Raw genomic sequence first — 24,211 nt, 5'->3', positions numbered from 1 at the left:
ATATATATATATATATATATTCATTCATTCTTTAGTAAAATATATAATTTCCAAAGGTAGAACATAGAATTATTAAATTTTGTTCAAAACTTTGATATTTTTCGTGTTATAGATTTTATGTACACGTATATATGCATCAATAATTTAAAGTGCATGCTTTCAAAAATAAAATTGCTAATAAATGCAAATTCTTCTAATTATTATTTATATTTTTCCTTTTTAACATCGTTTTTTACTTTATATCCAATAAAACAAAATTACTAACACAAATGTAAATTTTTATTTTCTTAATCCCAAAAAAATCAACAGAAATAAGATCAAAATTATTATAATTAATAATAAATTAAATGTACATATATTGATATTAGAACCATTAATGGTATTTCATTAGAATTACTGAAGGTACTATTCCTTGTAAATTCCTATCTACCTTTTCGGTGAACATTTATTTTAATATTACTTATATCGTTAGAATGATTTGTATATTATATGCATATACTGTTAAAAATAAAATATTTTTAACAGTGTATATATATATATTTTTTTTTTTTTCAATATTTTGTATTGTACATTTAACATAAAAACGAAAAAATTGAAATAAATAGCCAAAACAGCATCAAAATTAGCAGTCCTTTTAAAAAGAATAGCAATAATTATTTTTTTTATTAATAATGATTATGGATTTTTATTCATTAATAATGATTATGGTCTTCGTCATATCTATGAATCGAAACAGTACACGCGTACTTAGCTTTGCTGTAAAATTCAAAAATAAATCTACTTCTAATGACAGGTCATTTTTCGCAATATGTAGTAGCGTTCAATGGAAATTACCCTCTCTAACGAAATTTTCGTTTTTTTTTTTTTTTTCGAGATATCCGCCATGTACTTTAAAATACCCAACTCATCATTGTCAGCGCGCGGTGCATGTTAGCCGACGAACTCATCGATAGAACGAAGCATATTCGTCTTGCTCATCGATCTATTTTCATTTCGAACACCGCCCTTTCGAATCAACGGAATAGCTTACCCTGCGCCAAAAAAAGAAGGTGCAATCCATTTTCATTTTCCTCGTAACTTCCAACTCGCGCGGCACAACGACGATGCAACCGGAAGAGATAAAACAAAGAGTAATAATTGCCACGCTGCTTTCCTGCACGCGTGTACGAACGAAATATGTATCTTGTCTGTCGTGTTGATTAATAAAGTTTGCAAGTCACAAAACTGCGTTTTGTACTGTTTTTGTCCTTTCGACCCTTCAATTAAGGTTATGTATTCGTGGCATATTGAAATTTTGATTTTCTATTAATTTATAAAGAGAAACATTTCTTCTTCTAAATTGAATTTTGTAAATAATTTAAATAAACGAATATAATCATTTAATAATCACGCAAACAAATAGTGTATAAACAACATTTTATGATTGCTTTGCTGTCACACAATGCCTTCCAGATCTCTCCCTTGATCGTAGATGCAATCACACAGCACAACATTCGCGAATTCTAATAATGATAAGTAACTCGAAATAACGATAAATAACTCAGGAAATAATTATAAGAACATCAGATATGTGGAACGGCTCGTAATACAATTTATCTGATAGAACGCCAGTGTATGAATGATAACACTGTTCCACAAATTTAAACTTTTTTTCTAAATCATGAACCAAGTGATTCTTATAAATTTTTGATCTCTGAAAACGAATCCGTAAATAAAATTGCTGTCAGGTTTTTGAGAAAATTTAATACTAAAAGTAACAAATATGACTTTTGGATTTTTTTTTAGCTAAAATATCTCGAAAACGTGACTGATAAAGCAATTTAATTTACGGATTTATTTTTACAAAAATTCTATAAGAGTTACTTACTTTATTGGCAGTTTTATACAAGAAACAACAATAATACTGAAAAGAAGAGTACTTAAATCTGTAAATTACTTATGTAATTTGAATAATCACGTGCATGTAATAATTTGTGAGATCGTTCATAATGAATCTAAAATCAAAATTATGGCTCTCAATTTGTTTAAACAACTATTGTTTAGTAAAAAAATTGATTTAAATCAAAATAATAGCATTAATTGATTTTACGGAAAAATGTATACAGTGCATTATATTATTTTTTGTCTCTCATTTGTTCCAAAAAAAAATACAAAATAACAGATGTGATTGAAGTTTGGATCGTTCTTCAGGTCATTATTCGAAATAAATGAATGGTTTTCAAAGTGTTATATTAATATTCTATACGCGGATTTAAATGCCCTTCTTTTCATTATAACTATATAACTTTTTGCATAAAGCAGTCAGTAATAAAATAGGTGACTATTATACATTTTTTATCATTAAAAACAAATTTATAAATAAAATTGCTTTATTACGTCATATTTTTTTAGATATTTTAGTACAAAGATACTAAAAAAATCCCAAATTTAGCATCTTTAGTTTCAATTTTCTCAAAAACCTGACGTGATAGGGCAATTTCATTTACGGAATTGTTTTCAGTTATAAAAATCTATGTAGGTATAAGAATTACATGGTTCTGTTTGTAGTTTAAAAATGTGTCAGAGAGTGTAACACAACAATACACTGTACGTTACATCATAAGAAATAATAAATATCAAGATCGCGCATTAATCAAATTTTTATTTTCTCAAATTATAACGGATGCTTTGAAATAAATAATAATCTACAATTATTGATTTGGAAAGTTTTACATAATTTATTCATCGTGCATAATTTATCCTTCTACGATTATTATTTTAATAAGTAATCATAGATTATTATTTAAATGAATAAATTATGCAAATTATGTTTGGATAAACATGATGATTATTCATAGGATTCTACGTTTTATAAGACAATAACAGTGCGATACACGAAATAGCTCTCTCCCTAATAGTAGCACAGGGACTTGTACAAATAACAGTGTTACTGTATACCGCAATAACAGACCTCAAGACCACGTGCTCAAATTGTTGGTTTCTCAAAGTATTTAACACGAAATATTAACCAAAATAGCTTTCTATTTTAAGTCTTTAAATTATTAATTTAAATAGTAAATAATATAACATAAATATATTACTAATATAAAATATTCATGTATCACAGCTTTCCATTTTACTTAAATTAATCTATTTAAAAACATAAAAGAACAATAATAATTATCATAAATCACAGTAGTAAACGATTACATTTTCCTCGCTATATATTTTTCACCTATCTTTTTATCAAAATATAGTAATATCAAATAAATGTAATCATAAAAAGTATACAATATAAAAATTATAATATAGTTTTTAAAGTCTCTAAATAGTTAATTATTTAAAAATATTTCAAGCACTCAATTTTCTATCTTCTACAATAACAGTAAGAAATCAGATTTTTAACAAATAAAATAATTTGACTATGATCTTAGCCGTTACATATGTTATACGTACGTAACTACGTGTTATCTTGATATTGCTGATATTTGTTTTTAAAGTATAAATGAGAGGGGGAGGGTATAGCTTTTGCGGTTGTGTAATCCGGTTCGTAAGTAAAGTTGTCGTCATCAAAGAAATAGGACACTAAATAACAGAGAAGCAAATGGTTCGAGGTAAAACTGGAAACGTTGCGCTTAAGACTCTAAAGGAGTTCCGATTTAATTAGACGGAATAGCATACAGGGACAGAGAAAGGGAAGGATAGTCAGAGAAAAGGATCGAAAGATATAGAGGAAAGGAGGAAGTTCCTTCGCGATTTCCTCATCAGAAAGGTAAATGAATGGAGTGGTTCTTCGTTGGACGCAACAATATGCATCTGCATTTCCCTTTTAGCGTCTCTAATAGATATTGTCAGTATTTCTGCACTATAACAGCATAAAGTACTAATTAAGAACGCTGGTATTCATGTCGCATGCTACACAGTTATTTGATTAGCTTTTCAACTCGATGATTTAATTTTTTTCGTATTAGAAATGGCAATACTTCTCAAACTCAATGCGAAATCGCTTGTTTTCTCGTTTACATTGCACATATAAAAATATGTGATATATCAGGAGACGCGGTAGTGTCTCCAGCCATGTTCAAAAACTGAAAGACACTACAAGTCTCTTATTCCAAGCCACCAAAGTCCATTTTTGGGATAGAACTTATTTCAAATAAATGTTACAATATTTTTATGCATAATATTCTACAATTGTAAAATATTTTAATAAAAATTTTGTAAATTAAATAAAATGAAAAATTGAAACATGAAAATATTAAAGTCATAATAGTTTCTCTGTAAAATAAAAATAATATTACGTACGTGCGCGAGAAAAAAATAATTTTTGCTGAGGTATCTAAAAATTTGGCTAGAGAAAGAAGAGAGAGAGAGAGATCTACAAATATTTTTAATGAACTATCAAAAAATAATTATGCAAGACGCTCAAACTGGTTGCTAAAATATTTAGAATTTTTCTAGCATTACTCATCATATGCTTAAGTTTCCTACATAATTATTTTGATGGACGAACAAAATATTATTTTCAGATCCGTATCTAGCTAAATTTTTAGATATTTTAGTACAATAATTCATTTCACAGAGTGAAAGTTCTATTATATAATATGTTACTAATTTTGGTAGCGCAATGATAATGATTTATATTATTCGATTAATTTTATCTTACAAATTTTATTTACAAAATTTTAGCAAATATATACCTAATCTTATACCTAATATATAATTTGACAAGCCGAATAATTTCAAATCAAATTTTTGTTTTTAAAAGAATTCACAAATCACAATTAAACGGAATTAATTGTTATTTTAAATGACGTTTAAACAATATTGCGAGTCGATAAAACAAAGTGTGATAACGCATTCGACAAAGTTAATTATAATCTCAACATTCTCGTATTACAATTTTCAATTTTAATTATATATTCATAATTGGCAGATTATGCTATTAAAATATTACAATAATCAGGATATTGTGTTTGGAAACATTCATTGTGGATAAACGGAAACGAATAATAGTATATTTTATTAAAAAAATACATTTGTTGAATTATATATGTTAATATTCTAAGCTGCATTCAAAATTTTCACCCAGATATATCTAGGTATATCCTTGTTTGATATATTCAATGAATAAGAATAAAATAGTATCTACGTGCACACTCAAGTAAAATTCCGAGTGAACGCAGTTATATATATTACGCTTTTATTTTATAATGCGTACGTATATACGTTTATTATTACGTAGGACAAGAACGCGGTGCTCGGCATTTTTTTGTGATCTACAATTCACAGTGTTCTGCTGTGTTCACGCAATTACCTTGTTATCATTTGTATAACGAGACTCGGGCAAACTAGTTGCGAATACGGTTTATTTTTTTTGAAAAAGTAAAAACTCAGCCTTAAAAGGCGGGAAAGGGCGCAGCGCTCGATCATGTAGCGTCAATTTACAGTATTACCACTCGCACGCTGATAGACGAGATACGACGCGAGCTGCTCCGTGTATCGTTATTTTTTTGCGTGATACTATTTCTCGAAACATTATTGCGAATCGCGACAAGCAAAGATCAAACGGAATTATTATAGGTATTATTTATTTTTATGCAATAATTACCTTCTTAGCGACGCATTTCAGTTTATTTTTTTCACACCGTGTTTTGAGGTTTTCATTATACATATATATAAAGGTTTATCCCTAACATTTTTGGATTATACAAGACCTGGTTTTTCATTTTCTAATTAACTTGTAGTTAGGCTTAACCTGATGTTTGATCTAATGGATTTATGATGATGTCATAGTGAAGCCCACATTGGTTGGAATATCAGATTTTAATTAAGTATCAAATTTCATTGATTTAATCAGAAAAAAAGTTACAAATTTTTGAACATTCCACTGCCATACTTACATTTGTGTTTACATATTTGCAAAAATATTTAAACAAATAGATCTGTTAAATTGGGGCTATCATAGCTCTTCTTTTTTATTGTCATTACTAATTTTAATACATTTACTTTGAAGCACGCGTTAAATATTTAAAGAAAAAAATAGGAATTTGATTGATGTGCAGCTTGATGTTCATTATTGCCTATTGTTTTTTGTAAAGTCGCAATGTCATTATCATTATAATTAGCACATTAACGCTCGATCAACAAATTGTGTCGCGAATTATTTCATATCTCCGATATCTTGTTAGCCATTTTGATGCGGTCTATTAGTAAAAGTAATTTATTAAATTTTACTTTACGTGATTTCATGTCACATACAGTTAATATCGAAAGTGCCATTCAATGTATCGTGCGAAAATAATTGATTCATATTCTTACGAGTGTTGTATTGTATATGTAACTGCAACTAAAGAACGTAACAGTGAGTTAAAGAGAAGGTCTAGGAAGCAGCCGTTGACGGAGCAACCTTAAAAAAGTATACGCAATTTTATGTTGTTACACATGCAGACAGGGATAATACAACGGTTATTCTTGACAAAGATTTCTATTTGAGTAACATTAATAACATGTTAAGTGATAGAGAGACCTATTTGATCATAAAAGAAATCCTACTAATAAGCTGATAACATCTCTCAAAATCTTGTTTTCAGGATGGAAGAGACACAAATACATACAAAGTGACGCAAAATACAGAATTTTATACAGTAGCGATTGGACACTTCCGAGAATCTATGCGCTTCCTAAAATACATAAACAAAATTGGCCTTTCAGAATCATCGTTTTTTTCAATCGGCAGCCCATTACACGCTTTAGCAGCTTTTTTACATAAAATAATGTATGAATCTTTACCTAAGGCCGAGAGTCACATTAAGAATAGTTTTCAATTAATGGATTCGTTCAAAGGCATGCATATCGATGATGACTATAAATTAATTTCTCTTGATATAATGTCATTGTTCACTAACATACCGATTGATTTAGCGTTGGATTGCATAGAGGAAAAATGGATTTATATTTCGAGAAATTGTAAATTTCCAAAAACAGAATTTTTAAGAGCAATTAGTTTTATTTTAGACTCGACTTTTTTTATATTTGACAACACCATTTACAAACAGAATTTTGAGACACCCCTGGGCTCTCCGTTATCTTCCATTGTTGCGGATTTGGTGATGCAAAGATTAGAAAGAGAAGCCTTGATGATGTTTAAAGATGACGTACTTTTTTATTTTTTATCCTTCATGGTTTACGGTACCTTTTGTACCGATTTTGACAGAAAAGTTTGAACAATTCAATAGAAGGGATATCAAGGTCTCTTATTTCAGTTCTATGCAAATATATTAAGATCCCTTGGACTCTTTATCTAAGTCAAACGTTGTATATAAAACAAATTGTAATGATTGCGGTGCATCTTATGTGGGAAAAATCGGTAGAAGATTAAAAACACGAATTTCAGAATATCAAAGACACATACGATGAAATACGAGTTCCAAATCAATAATAACAGACCACCGATTACATCAAGGACATGAATTTGATTGGAAGAACATTCAAATCCTTGATGAAGAACCGTGTTATAACAAATGTCTCATTTCAGAGATGTTTAATATTAAAAAACAATCGTAACCTCCACAGCAGACACAGAGGATCTTCATCAGTCTTATATTCCGATTATAAACAGAGTTTGACTTTGCATTACCAAGATAATTCACATTACAGTTATGTTCGTTGTGACAGAATGACGTGTTATTTATTTATTACATATTTGACGTATATAATTATTTTATGACATAAAAAAAGTTTTACTTCTTCTGACTCCGTATTATTGACGATTTTAATCTATGACATGGATTTCTTTATTTTAAAGACGCAGAGGTGAGTTTTTTTATCGGAGAGATTTTTACTTGATTCAGTCTAGAAGATAGATAACAATTTTATGTTCTCAATAGAATAACAGAAAATCTTCGCAATCGGTCATCCAATCGCTTGACTAGTTTTGTCTCTCTGATCATTTCTCATCTTATTTTTTTTATTATTTTTTTTACTTCTTTTATTTTTTAACAAAACCGTCATTGTCATATTCATAGAATTTCTTCGTTCTAATTGTTTGTATCCGAGGAGGGCCAAAATACAAGGCCGAAATACGTAATATAGTTTCATCGTTTGTTATTTTTAATCTAAAAATGATCCAGCATTAATATATGTGTTACTTTTGAAGACATTTATTTATTTTTTGTATTTGAGATGTGACTCTCATTAGCCTTTTTTTCCTTCTTAATAAAAAATAAAATTATAGATTTATTATCTTACATAATTGTTATTTTTATTATCTTAAAATAAACAGGCTAGAAGATTAAAGTCAATATTTCATCTTGAAATATTTACACTGGTAAAATTGTCAAAAAATGCGTTTGAGATAATTATGAAGATTTGACATGTTAAAAATAATAAAGAATTATAAAGAGTATCCAGTGTATTATAATGAATTAAATTCTTGAGTTAACAGTTTAAAGAAAAGAGAAATGAGAATAATACGTAGTAAAATTACGTAGTAAAATAAAATTATAAGAATTGAGATACTATTTTATAACATAAAGCGTTTAATTTTAATCTTCTTCATAATGTTTTTACAGTTCATGCAATATGAAGATTGGAGTAAAATGTTTATTTTTTATGTGTATTTCAAATAAAATTTATTATTATGGAATAGAAATATATTATGAGAAAAGTTGTTAATATTTAAATGTGTCTTCTATTTTCTTTTCTTTTCTTTTAAAAATATTTTTTCAAATATAAACATATAAAAGTAAAATTCAAAAATACATTTAAAGTATTATAAATATAAATAGGAAGGTATAGGAGAAAAACAAAAAAGAAAAAAATATAAATAGAAAGAAATGTTTAAATATTATGTCTTTACGCCTCTCTAGTCTAATTGGCTAGGACATTTGCACGTAAAGCAAGCGATCCGGATTCGACTCCCGGCCGAGGTAATATTTCTCGCAATAAGAAGAATTATTTTCAGATTTTAATATAATTTAACATCGATATAAGATGCCAAAAAAAGAGCATCAATTAATTATTAAATTGTTAATCAATTTAATTCGTGATAGTATTACGATAATTTATTGGAGTTGCGTTTCAAGACCGACAATTGTTCGGCGCACAGTGTAGAAAGATTACGTATATTAATTCTAAAGACTAAGTATATAAATTCACGCGAAATTATGTATAAGCAACTAAGATCCAAGCTAGACTGCTATAGACTTTGTATTCGTATTAGTTATATTCTTACATTGACGGCCTTTAGATTTGAGTATTATTTAAATATTATGTTATTTCTATATTTTTTCCTTTTTCAAATATTTTTTACTCGTAGAATAAAATTTTAAAAATATGTTTAATGTATTATAAATACAAATAAAAAGAAAAGTGAAGAACAAAAAAAAATAGAAAGACACATTTAAATATATCATTTTATTTTCCCTTTTTTCTTTTTTTAAATAATCTTTTAGCATGATATTTCAAAATACGTCATTTAAATATGTTATAACTATATATGTAAGTATAAAAGTATATAAATTGAAAAAGAGAGAGAAAGAGAGAGAGAAATAAAAAAGAATAGGAAGGAATATTATACTCTATCACATTGGATATTACAATAATTTATGCATGTAATATATTTTTACCAAGAATACATTTATTCTGATATGCACTGAAATTCACTTTATCTTAATTTCTCGTAATCTAAAATATCCATTTATTTACAAAAAATTAGATAAATAATAAATGTGATATTTATATATATATATAAATAATTTACTTATAGATCAAAGATTCTTTGAATTTGTGCACCAAATACTGCACCTTTCTCTTATTTCCCTAATTTTTTTGTAAACTTTTTTTAATTTCAAGGGTATAATAATTGTATTTCACTTATATTATTTATTAACTCTGTTTATGCTACTGTTGATTTCATATCTATTTAAAAAACTTTCAATTTTAAAATAATTTTGGAATTATTTTGAAAAACCGAGCGTATTCTTATTGCGATTTTCCATCGAAATGTTCATGTTTTTTTAACTGAGTAGAGGGGTTATTTTATCAACAGTTCGATTATCTGTCATATTTGCCGTTCACCAAATTATAAATATCGAGTTGACTTGCATGAAATTTCGCGAAACGTAACCGTACCAATATTTGTTGTAAATGTTTGTAATAATAGTTGCTTCGCGTAATACAGTGTGACATGAATAAATTATCTCTTTGACGAGTTGAAAAGTCGAAAAAAGTTTTTATTATCGCTAAAATTGAAGTGATACGTATAGTATGGATAGTAAGTGCCGAAGGAAATTACTGACAACCGTAGACGTGTTATCGTGAGACCGGATGCTGGCAATTTTAACTTATAAGCCTCTTAAAGGCTTTACTATTTAATTAAATGAGCAAACGTGTACGTAGATATATAAGAAGATTCTTTCCATATTATTTTATATTTAACGTATTGCGGGACGAACTTCGAGAAGCCATCGCTGAAATATAATTTGGCTCTTACGACTTTCCGCTTCTTCCAATTTGAAAGTTCTTATTTTCGAGATTGGTTCATAAAGGGATCGCGTATTTAGCGCTAAATGTGGTTTTATATCGTTTCCACTTCTCAACAGAATTTCTAAGAAGTCAGGCGATTTCTGAATAATCTATATATGCGCTTCGTCGATTTTCGTCGAACGACACGATCGACGGCGTAGAACCGTTTCTCCGGAAAATATTGCACCGGGCGTTCGTATTCCCAATGTAAACTCTTTGGGATGCAAATTTTCCTTTCCTGCGTCTACTCGTATCAGCCTCACAGCGTAATAAAGAAACGCATATCGAGATGAACTAACTTCCTCCCTTTTACCTATCGATCGATTTGGTTTACTATCTTTCTACATCGCCTGTTTCTCTGCCATTAAAAAATTTCTAGGAATAAGGCATATAGCAAAATGAGGCTTGTTCATATTAGTAAATGCATCGACAAATTTACTTTATGCAAAATGATGAATGTCAGAAAGAACTTCCTAGACGTTTGCTAATATTCCACTAAATTGCTTCTTTTCTCCCTCTCTCACACACACACACACACACATGTTTGTTCAGTTCGTTTTGCTCTCATATTCACGTTACATCGCTCGACTGTTCATATATTATTTCATGAATAATGTGAATAAGGATCGATCGCGTAAATCTCTGCTGTCAGTTTGTCAAAATTCGTGCAAAGCTTACACATAGAAATAATTTTTACTTATAAATATTTCAAAAGAATAAAAATTTTCATATATAAAAAAATGTTTAATATATAAAATTTTCATACATAAAAAAAATGTTTAATATATAAAATTTTAATAATAATAACAAATAATAATAAGCTCTGTAAGGAGATAAAACAAATTAGAACAATTGAAGGCGGGCTAAGAGCCAGTTATATAATAAAGAACGTTTAATTTAAAAACATAATAAAAATAATTACAAACGTTTCGATGCTGATCGGGTTATATATATTTTCAATGTTACAAAAAATACATTATAATTATTAGAAATCTATTGCTTTATCGTGGTATTCTCGTTTTTCCTTTGTCATAATCTTGTGAGTCAATAAATTATAATAGTCAAATTGGTTGTTAAAAATTCATAACAGTTGTACAATAATAATCTTATTAAATAAAAAAACGTAGAAAAGTGGTGATCCACATTGTGGTGATACACAGCAAAAATTGGAGCAAGTTTGCAAATGAATAAAGAACAAGTGATTTCGACGATGTCAGATAACATAATGTGTTATATACAATAGATTTCTAATAATTGTAATGTATTTTCTGTAACATTGATAATAAAATTTTAATATACCGAATATTTTCTAATATTTATTTTATATTTAGCTTTATATAAATAAAGCACGAGAAAGAGAAAGAGAGTAATACGTGTTTTGAATTAGATACGATCCGCTCAGGATGAGAGACATCGCCCGCGTGTAAATTTTATGTATAATAAAAACATTGCGCATCAGAGAAATGAGATGCAGGGATTTCTTATAAGCCGGATGATTTTACGATGTTCTGAAGCAATGGGAAATATTGATATTGAAAAGAAAGGAAATACGATTGAGTCGAAAGAAAATCGACTTTTTTTTCCTTCTCTCCTTCTAGAAACGCGGTCTCTCATTATAGAGACTAATGGCACAGTAGTTCATATACCGCATAAACGATGAATTCCTTCCTTTCCTCGATATTTTTCATTCGTTCCTTTGAAACTAGTCAATTGCCCGAAGTGTGAAACACTTTTTGCTAAAGTACGTCAAAGTACACGATGTATTTTCTTTACAACTGCCAATATCTTGAGTTTCTATTTATCCGCTTGTATAAAATATTTATACCAACTCATTGCAGAATTACTTATTAAACCATCTCTGTACATTATATGGTAATTTATAATACAACGCTCCAATAGCAACAAATTATCTCAGGTTTAGTCGGTTACAATTATAATAGCAATTTTTTCGAAAGTAAGTACCTTAAGAGATGCTTTATCGTTCTACGACACAGCGTCCTTTCACTTGTTGAGCGCGAAAAGCTCCGTAGGTTTGTAGACGTGAATTATTCACTTTTCTCTTAGCGAGAGCGCACACATACACACACACACATACCCACATATTCTTCTTTGCTGGTGATCCTACTGCCTTTATATGCCCTCGATGAAGGATGTTACGATCCGAGACCGTCATCGGTTTGCACGGTTGATCCTGTTATAAATTTCGGATTCGTTGGCGGAACGCAACCATATTTCCCAGTCACCCCGCTACGAGAGAAGAGAGGAGAAAAAGCTCGTTTGATATTGGCGATATAGCGGCGTCGTAAATTGCGCTTTGATATATCATGACGCGATCGGTGGATATTGCGCGTGCAACGTTATTCTCGGTCTGATCTATGTGAGCGCTCGCTCTGGTCGGCAGGACTTTTTGAAAAACGCCTGACAAGGTGGAAACAAAAATATTTGCTTGGCGGATCGGCTAGTGATATCGCGTAACGGATATCGATCTGCGTTAACCGCGGCTACTGCGAATTGATGAATTTTCACTCTGACGGAAAATCTATTAGTCGTACCATAAATCAAAGAACGTTTACTCGCCTGCGGGGTCTAGGAATTCCCTTTACCTTCGGTTAACCGCTGTAAGCGGACGTATTACGTTGTAGTTATCCCTTGCTGCCGGGAGTTACTCACTGCAAACGTAAACTGTGCAAACGTGCCAAGTGCCTTCATCACGCTTCACAGTTTGCGAAATGATTAATGTAGCATAACCTGGTCGGCTTTCTGCGTGTCAAAGAAATTTAGTTAATTCGGGCGTAAACGTGAAAAGTTCCGGGCAGCCCAACTGCGTTTTAAGAATGAACAATGTAAGGCGCAATTTCTTACTCATTCAGAGATCCATTCAAACGTTCAAATTCGACCATTGCGTATTTGCTTTACTTGAATTTGTTATCAATTTGTTATCGATTTAGTTATTTGCAGCTGATGGCAGCTTTGATTTGAGATGATTAATTTGTGCATCGCCATCAAGGCGATGTCCACAATTTGGTCATTTGCGGAAGACGCGTGGTGGAACTAAATTGGTACATTTAATTAACGAGCGACGCAATTAATTAGGCACCTTAAAGCATAATCCGTCTTTCCAAGCAGTAAAACAATCCACTTTGCCGCAAATATCTAATTAGCGCGAAAATTTGTGACCCTTAATCCCCCCCCATGGGTTAAACAATTAACAGAATTTAGACTTTAATGATAATGGATCAAAAACTACGAGTTTTGATCTATAAAAGCCAACACAATCTGATGAAAAATGTACGTTAATTTTATTTTATATAATAGGACTTTTCAATTTTATAATAATAATTAAGATTTATTGTCGAAATAAATATTTTGATTCAAATTTCGTAAAGTGCCTGTCTATTCAAAAATTTATTATTCGTACACGTGTCGCGCTTGTGCTTGAATTAAAAATTGAACAGCAAATTTTTAATGAGCAACATTACGGCTCGTTGGAAGTGGGTCGATTTCGGTGCGATCGTACACGAGCTAAATTACGATGTCGAATTTAGAATGGCGTTTTTAATTAATTAAGTATCTCGAGAGAAAATTCGTCTTTTAAGGCTTTGCAATGAGGTACTTTGCGGGAGCACTCAGAAAACTTAATAGCATGAGAAAAAGAGCTCTTTGTCCGTCCGAATTGGTTAACATACAATACGGCGAATTTCCTTCAAGTTTATTCGCCATTAGTCGCCAAGTTGGATTCTATTGTTTGTGTCAATTGTAAAATTGCAATATCCTCTGTTCGGTGTAGCATCGACGAATACAGAGTTATCAAAATGCATATCCAATACTCGCGGACTTCGTGAGCGCCTTGCAAATAAAAGTTTGCGTTTCTGAATACCAATATCGTCAGCGAAAGTTTTCTTTCTCCTTGTCTTTCCAGGAACCTTTCTTACCGGAACACCTACTTGTAAGAATCTTATCGAAGGCGTTACTCTGGAATGAACCGATCGAATCGAGATTTCGGAAGAAGCAAAAAAAAAAGCACATTGTACGATTATGGCGCCAGCCGATCTCGAAGCTCGGGGATTTGGTCCTTTTACGATAAGCGCGACTATGCTCGATAATCCGTTAAAGTAACGACTTTTTCTAGGATCAGTGATGGCGATGGCTCTAAGAGTGATCATTTCTTCGCGAGCTATCGACAATAGAATTTTTAAAAATAATCATTCCAAAAGGAATTACTTATATATATTTATATATATTTATAATTTATAAATTTATTTTAAAAAATTTGTTAAGCTTATTGGATTATTATTAAAAATATTACCCTAAAAGAGAGCAATTTTGCTGAAGAATCTAAAAATTTAACTAGATACAGATCTGAAAAATAATTTTGCTGGACTTTTAAAACAATTAGATAAGATGACAAAATTGATTGCTAGAATATTAAAACATTTTACAGTAGTACTCATCGTGCTTAAGATTCCTGCAAAATTGTTTTGATGGTTCAACAAAATTATTTTCAGATCTGTATCTAGCCAAACTTTTAGATTCTTCAATAAAATTGTTCTTCAGTGTAGTCAAAATTGTTCAAATGTCGATACTGTGACACTCGAAACTAATTTGCTAGCTGGAAACTTTAAATTATCTTTACGATATATGGTTAATCCAATATTAACTTAGAAATTACTAGACAATATAAAGTTATAGCCACTTCTTATAAGAGACACGATTCAATTGGCAGTTAATGTTGATTTATCTTCAGTAAGATACTCGAGCACAGGTGTTTCAAGAAGTTTCTTTCCTGATGGATACTTATTTAAAGATTGTAATTATTGTTTTTTATTGATCAAATGCTTCTTTTATAAAATATCACAAGATGAAACTTTGATGTTTTAATTTGACTGAGAAATTCCAGCGATAACCAATCTATTATCTCTATTTTCTTTCTATTATTGACATTTCTAAACATTGCGTACTTAATAACTCTCCAATTTCGATGCTATTGGATATAATTATTTTACTTGCAATGTATTATATTCGCAAATGCATATATGCAACTCGAAATTCATTAGATGCGTTTAAATGTAACCATGTGCCTTCAGGAATAAGCTCAAACCTGTGTATTTGTCTGTTGCATCATATAACATTCCTAAACTCGTATCAAAGAGAAATCGGAACGTTGCAAACTTGTTCAAGCAAGCATTTTATACATGGATGGGAATACCGTGTCGTTAGCTAAACTTAATCCTGCGACGCAAATATTGAAGTCGAATACAAAATTACAGGCTACGACGAAGCGGTTGTCGATCTTAAGAGCAGTATCGTTTGAATAAAACATCAATCTAGTAAACGTGAGAGATCGCGTGGTATCGAATTTTACAATTTACATCCCGCATACTTAATCGCAGTCTTATATATAAATTAAGGTTAATCGCATTAAGCGGTGACCGACTCAACTGCTTAGAAGAAGCATCTCCGATCGTAATTAACGTCTGTAACTTTGACGATACGATAAACACAAATCTTCAAGCCAAGTCAGAATTAGCCTTAGTTTTGAGAGAAACTTTATCGTTGCGGATGCACCGAAATTTGTAGAATCGGAACTTAGATATCGAGATTTCTCGATGCACTAATCAATTTAAAAAATATTATTAACATAATATCGTTTCCTTACTTCAAAAGTGACACAATTAAAAAAATTCAGTTTTTCAGAAAAATACTTTTTTGCATAATATTTTAACTTAACAGAAAATTATTGACTAGTCAAATAATGTCGGCAAAGAGATTCTTTGATACATGATCAAATATTATTTTTATCTTTTTCGTTTCACAATCTTTAAAAAGTTATCCTTTTAGAGAGTTTTTAGTATCCTACAAAATTATAATAAATCTGAAATAATTTGTAAAAAATGATGTAAATACCGATAGTTTATATTTACTTTGATCAACTAAAGTAATTAATTTAAAATAAAACAAACTTTTTCTTCAAACTTTGGTCATCAAAACTGTTTCAACTTTAAATGTTCTGTATAAAAGACTTTTTATTTACAAAAACGGATCAACTCAAAATGTGTCACTCTTGTGAAAGGTATTTCTCTTGTGAAAGATATTTCTCTTCGAAAACTTCGATAATGATACTTGGTGACTAATGCTATTGGTGGATGGACTATAAAGTTAAATTAGTTTACTTTTGATGACTGATAGAGTAATCTTTATCTAATTACTATTATTCATAGTAATAACTCCAAAATATCATATCTTATGTAACTTTTGAAGTAAGAAAACGATACAATATTATCACTATATACTAAAAGTATAATAGTTCGTATTATATTGATAGGTATTATCTTCTATATTAAATGGTAATTTTTTCTGATTATTGCGCTGACTATTGCATTTTCAGAAACATTGGTGCGCTTATTGCTATTTCCAATATATAACATTCCTGATATATAAATACGCACGAGCTCACGCACACGTGCACGTTCATGTACACGTCACTTGCTCCGCAAGTTCTTTTTCTCATTTCGAGACGCGTGCCATCGGACGATGTGGAACGTCTACGTTTTTCAATTTCCTAATGGATACGTGCGGTAGCTGTATGTTACTCAGCCGCGATCATTCAGCCGGGCTGATTGAAAATTGCGGGCGCAAAGCGTATCAAGGAATTGATATGTTGACTGAGCCACTTTGTAACATATGTATGCGCTTTTGTAACCACTACTTACATCGTAGCGGGAATTACATGACGGTATAATAGAACGCGTATAATTAGATGTTGCTATACGACATGCACTACTTTTGTGCATTAAATAATCAAATTTTTTAAATATGGAAAACAACTAACTCAAATGGAAAAAAAATATTAGAGATGTGTACAATAAAAGAAGATTGAATTATCATTAATCAGATTTTACATATTTTGTCTGCTAATATTAATTTAACAATAATGAATGTTACGGAATAATTACATTTTGATAGTCTTCTTGTAAATCTATGTAATATATGATATGTGTATATTTCAATTGTACATGTTTGTAAACGGATTGTAATTTTTTATTACATAATACACTACTATGGAGTCTATTTTATTTAAAAAAAATACATCAGCAAAAAGAATCAACTTATCTTTAGATTTGCTTTTGGCTGTCCATAAAACGTCACTTTATTTACATAAAATAAGGTGTTGCAAACGTCACATTATTATACCCTCATGTCATATCTGCGGAGCGAATATACGTGTCAGGCTATACGCAAAGTACACTATAGTAGATGATGCATGATAAAGCGTATAAACGCGAACAAAACGTAAAAGAACCGAGGGAGATGTGAATAGTAGCAAACCTGAGTGATGGATCTAATACTCCGTAGTGTAGTATTTAATAAAAAGTTTATCCTTTTATAGAGGTGTACAATTTTGAAATATACAAATATATTATGTATACACACACAAGAAGACTATCGAAGTGTAATTATTTCATACACAATTATTTCCGTAACATTCTTTGCGCGTATATCAATATTTATTAGCAAAGAAAAAATGTCAAATTATAAAATCAGAATAATAATTCAGTCTTCTACTGTATATTGGTTCAAATATAATCGAATTACTTCTGGGACTCTATCTTATTGTTTGTTTAAATATATTTATTATTAATCGATAGTCTACTAGAAAAAATAATATGCCACGATCATTTCGTGTGTTATAGGCGATAAAGATTGCAGTTGAAACAAATTAATTTAACTACGCTCAATTCATGGTTGAAAAAACCCAGGTTTTTTTTTTTTTTTTTTAAAGATGTCCATTGAGGATTTATTGGGATTTATTTGAATTTTTTAAATAAAATTGATTATTTAATATTTTTTCACGCAATATTCAGAATAATATGAATGTTTTACCCATTCCAAAAAAAAATCCAGGAAATTTTTTTGGGTGGATAAAATAATGCCAACCCTGACTCAACGATTTAACCAATCCCCTGGATTCGCTTTAATAAAAGTAGCTTAGCCACAAATGATGTGCCTTGTAGTAAATAAAATCAGGTGCGCGAGACTTTATGAGACTCCGGAAGAAACCATGCTGTGATGCGAGTATAGTTGCGGTCTGATGACGGTCGGACCGGAGAGCGCGGTTGTAAAGGCGTCCTTTCGAACAGGTTGTCTCCCGCACGATATTATGTCGACACCACTGCATCCGTGTTTATGGCTTACGACTAAATAACACAGCTTGCACCTTCAAGCTGAGTTTGAAGGCGCGCTTGTGGCAAGATCTTCACTCTTTTTCGCGAAATACGACATTGCGATACTTTTCTCTATTCGTAAAGTCGCATGAAGTTCACTGGTTTCGTACTATGTCGCGTCGTAATCGTTTAAAATATTTATGAAACGTTTCATATAATTAATAAATATAATAACAATAAATTATATCAAGAATAATGGAATATAGTTTGGAAATTTGAATTAAAAAATGGTTCGTGTATATTGATAATTGTATATAATTATAATAATTAACTATTATATTATCCTATCTAATTGGTCGAATTCATACAACTCAAAATATAGGTTGTAAACTTTCCGTCGGTACAGGCATACATTTTGTTATTACAAATCAGCATGTTGAATAAATATCAAACTGTCGAGCGGAAAATTTATGATACTACGTGAAACATGTAGATCGATTCGATCCCGCGCTTCGCCTTAACGTACAAAAATTTCTCCCAATGTTATCGCAGCACCGCAACAACGTTCACTGTGTTTGCCCAGCGGTGTTTATCGAATGGAAAAATATGCTCATGGCAATTCCGGTAATGGTGGCGGATGGATTCACGCGCGGTGGTGCACCGTAAAAGCTACTCCATGCGAACGAGCATGCCTGTCGAATGTACGCTTTTTAAAACGCTGTACACATCATCCAACGTTGTTGTATTCCACCGCAACAACATTCGCCAGGTCATTCTTCGTGTATATTCTCTCCAGATTCAGTACGACCGTCGTTTGTGGATCTACAGATGAATACATGTGCAAGCCGTTACCTTTCAACCCTTATTCTGCATTTCTACTGTCCAATGACATGTTTTTTTTTCTTTTTTTTTTATACGAGTATTCGCTCTTTGTCGGACAAAATTTTATTGAAATTACACAATGTGTCATGGTATATGTTATTATATATCTAGAATTGAGTGATACCGTTAATTAGAATATACTCGTACTTTTGAGAAGATCGAATCTTCTTATTATTTTTATTTTGTTTTATTAATATCTTTAATAATATATAAAATATTTTTATATCCACAGAATGTGTACAGATTTTTCTAGAGATGTAAAATTATATCAGTCAATTTCTATTTGATAATTATTACTTACGGTAAAATGATAAATTATTGGTAATTTGGATAAAATTCATTGTTTTATGCATAAATCATGTTTTTTCCTCACATAAAATAAAATAACGTTCTTATATTAGATCTGTTCATCGAGTCTGTTATTACTTATATTAGATCTGTAAGTTACCATTATTTTCATCTCTAGCGGTAATAAAATATCGTAATTTGATGTAGTAAAATATTATTAAGATTTTATATATAGTTTTTAACTTTATAAAAATAATGCAAAATAAAGGACTCTCGATACAACAAATAAAAACAAAGATATAAAGGCAAATGATACTTATTAAGCATGATTAAAACGGTTATCATCTCAATATATTACAAATATCACATTAAAGTTATAAAATAAAATAAAAATTGTAAAATAGATGTGTGATGAGTCGTTGATAAGAGAAACCAGAGTCAAATGTCAAACGATTGGCTGACCGATTGAAAAATTTACTCTAAGTCAAACGTTGTTTATAAGATCGAATGTATATAGTGATTGTGATACATCGTATGTAGGACAAACAAGAAGATTTAAAACTCGGATTTCTGAACACCAAAATCATATACGTTGGAACATGAATACAAAATTAGTAATTACAGACCATCGGTTACAACATGGGCATAAATTTGATTGGAAGAATGTTAAAATCTTGGACGAAGAACCATGTTATAACAAACGTCTGGTCTCAGAGATGCTTAATATTAAAAAACAGAGTAATAGTCTCAACCTCCGGATAGATACGGAAGGTCTTCATAAGTCCTATATTCCGATTATAAACAAAGTTTGACTTTGCATCACCAGGATTTTTCTTTTTTTCTTGTTTGTTCTTCGTCAACAGCTATTCGATACACAGTATAATGCATACTCGACATTTTACATCGCGCGCGTGTAAGAAAAAGTTTCATTTATTTTCATCTCGATTGACGCTTTAAATTTGATTTGACATGGATTTTTTTAATTTCTTGACACAGAGATGAGTTTCTTTTTTTAACAGAGAGGCTTGAGTGATTTGTCTAATATAACAAATTTTCTCGATCTTAACAGATTAACAAGTAAATTTTTCAATCGGTCAGCCAATCGTTTGACATTTGACTTTGGTTTCTCTTATCAACGACTCATCACACATCTATTTTACAATTTTTATTTCATTTTATAACTTTTATAATGTGTTATTTGTAATATATTGAGATGATAACCGCTTTGACCATGCTTAATAATTAAATGTATAACGTTGAGTTTTTTCTGAAGAGAGTCTCAATATAAGACCGAAAACATGTAAAATTATGTTCATGAACATTCGACTAAATTTTTCGTTTATTTCTTTATATTATTGTAACGTGTTTAAATTTTATATGAATACATTAATGTTAAGATAATATTCTTTGTTTCTTAATGTAGACTCTCATTTGCCTTTATATCTTTGTTTTTAACTTTATCGTGGTTTATCTGACTTATCAAAAAATAATTGAATTATTAAAGTATACTCAATAATATTTCATCTAAGAATTCGATGTATTCTTACCGTGCAACAGCATGAAGAGGATGAAAACGCAGATCATTTTGAAAGGTTTGCACCAACCGGTCCCATTGCCGCTATATTGTAAATCCATTCCCAATGCTTTCACAGTCCATCGTTTCCGATACATTTCACGTCAACTGCTTCTTCAAAGCTGCAACAGTCGGCTGAGGGCGACGTGCTTTCCTGGTTGGCAGTAAAAAGGAATTCACTTCGCTCACTGACAGTTGCAACACTTGCCACTTGGCTGTATTATTTCCGTCAGTCATCTGGAGACACGATAGTGTCTCGGCGCTAAGCCAGGCGCAGCGACACTACCGTATACCTCCTTTACGCGAACCGGCGAGTTGTGGCAGACTGAGACGATTAGATCTCGATAATGGCTAAACTGATCAAGTTCTATATACACTCAGTTGATAACGATCGTTCGGATTGTATAATAAAAATACTTTTATTTTTTCTCTACGTGCCTTACTAGCGGAGATATTGCTACGCAAAGTCCGGATCTATGATGAATTTTTACATCAATTTTTGAAAATGTCCTTTTGGAATTTTTGGCGCAAGAGGCAAATGTGGCACTAGCATTGCATGGTTACATAGTTATCGAGCGCTGCGATCTATATGGTCAGTAAATCGGTTTATTAATGGCTATTCAGATTAGGAAATCTGTCACATCGATGGCACAGAAGAACATGTAAGTGAGACTACAATAAATAAATTTCTGCTTCAATTACACAAATTCTCTACTGTAAAACACATTTTCTGCTGTAAGGATACAAATTACTTTCTATATAATTTTACAGCAGAGAATCTGTTTAGGTATTCGCTTTAATTATTTATTTGTCTGGTAATTATCTCAATCAATATTATCTTATGAAATAATTTATTATTTATTTTTCATTTCTTTTATAATTACAACTTTTTTAATGCAATATTCTTTCGTATGCAGATTTATAAAAAGAATTTCAGAAAGTGTAAATCGCTAAACACGCTTCTGGCTCGTGGAATTATTAAAAATATTTCTCTTCAATATCGTATCAAATAAGTTTTACCTCTATTTAATCTTTCTATCCTTTATAATTATAAAAGAATCGATTCTTTGTGCTGTATTTTATTTTCAGATTCATTGAAAGAAAAGGTCTGAAAAGAAAAGGCATGCATTTAAAAGATATATTCCAATCTGTCTGTATACCTTTATACTAGAATATCCTGAAAGTTACGTATCGTCAATGTCGTTATAAAATGCACTATATAATAAAACCAAGTAATTTTATATTCAGTTGATAATACTTCGCACTTTTGTATATTTTTCAAACCAAAAAGTGCTTATAAATTGAACAAAGCTTGCTCTTTTTTAAAGTTTTTGAGAAAATATATTTTATCGATAATGATAAGATAATTGCATCGTGAAATTAGGAGACAAAGTAAAAGTTTTATATTTTACATTTTCTCTTATTTGAATAATTAAATCCATATATACATTTTTTTAAATTTTAAACGATTAGCATGCGAATATAGAAATCAACGCGAGAAAATCATTGTTGCTATATAATCAGGTTAACCATCTCATATTATATACAACGATATACTTGATATTTTCCCGAATTATGCAACGGACTGTCATACGCGAATGTACGCAATTACTCGGGAAAAGTAATTACTTCTGCCGCGATTACGATTTCAAGCACCAAGCACGGGAAAAAGAGAGACCGCGAGTGTGTTTAATCGCGTTGCGCGTGATGTCGTTTCTATTCGCTGTTGAAAAGTATACGTGCTATTTGCTTTTATTTAAACCACGCGAGTAGCGAGAGCAACAATATGTGACCAAATGCGCGATATATGTTACGGGTTCTCCGATAAGTTTACATTAAGTGACGCGCTGCGGAATGCGCGATTGAAAACGAACGTGATATGATTTCAATTGAATTCGCGCATCCATTACCGATCGGGTGTTACTGGCCAGCAAATCATAATCGACAGAACTAATTCGGTATGCACACAACACAGCTAGGGATATTAATTTCACTTGTCATTGGATTTCAATGAATGTGTCCGGATCCGCATGCGAGGATACTGCCATAAACTGATGTTGCTGCAAAGAGCATGAATAGATAGTTTAACCGAAGAGCCATTATTGAACCACATTGTCAAGCTATCGAAGAATTCACGATACGATCGCTTTGCTCTAATATATATAATAATGTTAAATGAAGTTTTGTTTAAATGATACATGTCGGCTATCGCGGATCAGAAGCTGAAAATGAACTCGTAATATTTATTAATCTATTTAATGCTAAAGAATATCAAACTAACATTTTGCTTTCAAACGCATGAGCTTGTAATTATTTATATATTATACGTAAAAGTTACGATGTGATACCTAGATTTTATTATGAAGAACTTACATGAAAAGAATTCTTCTTTTGAAAAATGATCAAATTGTCTGAGAGCACAAAGTATGCTTCGCGGTTATAGCAGAATGGAATTTTAAGAATGGCGATTTATACGTACGAGCAGCATTTCCCACGAAATATTCACGAGATATCGACCATGCTGAAGTCACGTGTTCGCTTTTTTGATGATTCATTGTTTTCGTTTTTTCCGCACTTGGAAAATTCGCGCGTTTATCCAACGAAACGCAGAAAACACTCATGATTAATAAATCGCGATTTAACGATTAGCGTTCCACGCTGCTCAATTTAATTTATACGTTCCCACATCTAATTTTCAAAATCGCTCGACATGCTTTATCATCCGTCACACCATCAAATACATCGGTTCGTTACTGAGAGAAAGAGAGAGAGAGAGAGAGAGAGAGAGAGAGAGAGAGAG

General features: G+C 30.8%; 1 protein-coding gene across 1 annotated transcript in view; it reads right to left on the bottom strand.

Annotated features, from left to right (window-relative positions):
- The window catches only part of LOC108775218 (Down syndrome cell adhesion molecule homolog), a 66,965-nt gene extending 45,485 nt beyond the window's left edge, over positions 1-21,480 (bottom strand). Inside the window, exon 1 of the mRNA XM_018541521.1 lies at positions 21,386-21,480. Within this exon, the coding sequence (XP_018397023.1) occupies positions 21,386-21,473 (88 nt within the window). The 5' untranslated portion in view covers positions 21,474-21,480. The remainder of the gene's footprint in view (positions 1-21,385) is intronic.
- Between the last annotated feature and the right edge of the window lie 2,731 nt (positions 21,481-24,211).

This window comes from Cyphomyrmex costatus, unplaced genomic scaffold, assembly GCF_001594065.2.
Source record: "Cyphomyrmex costatus isolate MS0001 unplaced genomic scaffold, Ccosl1.0 scaffold29, whole genome shotgun sequence".
Taxonomy (NCBI): Eukaryota; Metazoa; Arthropoda; class Insecta; order Hymenoptera; family Formicidae; genus Cyphomyrmex; species Cyphomyrmex costatus.
Note: the sequence above shows the minus strand (reverse complement) of the source record. Positions and strands in the feature narration are given on the sequence as shown.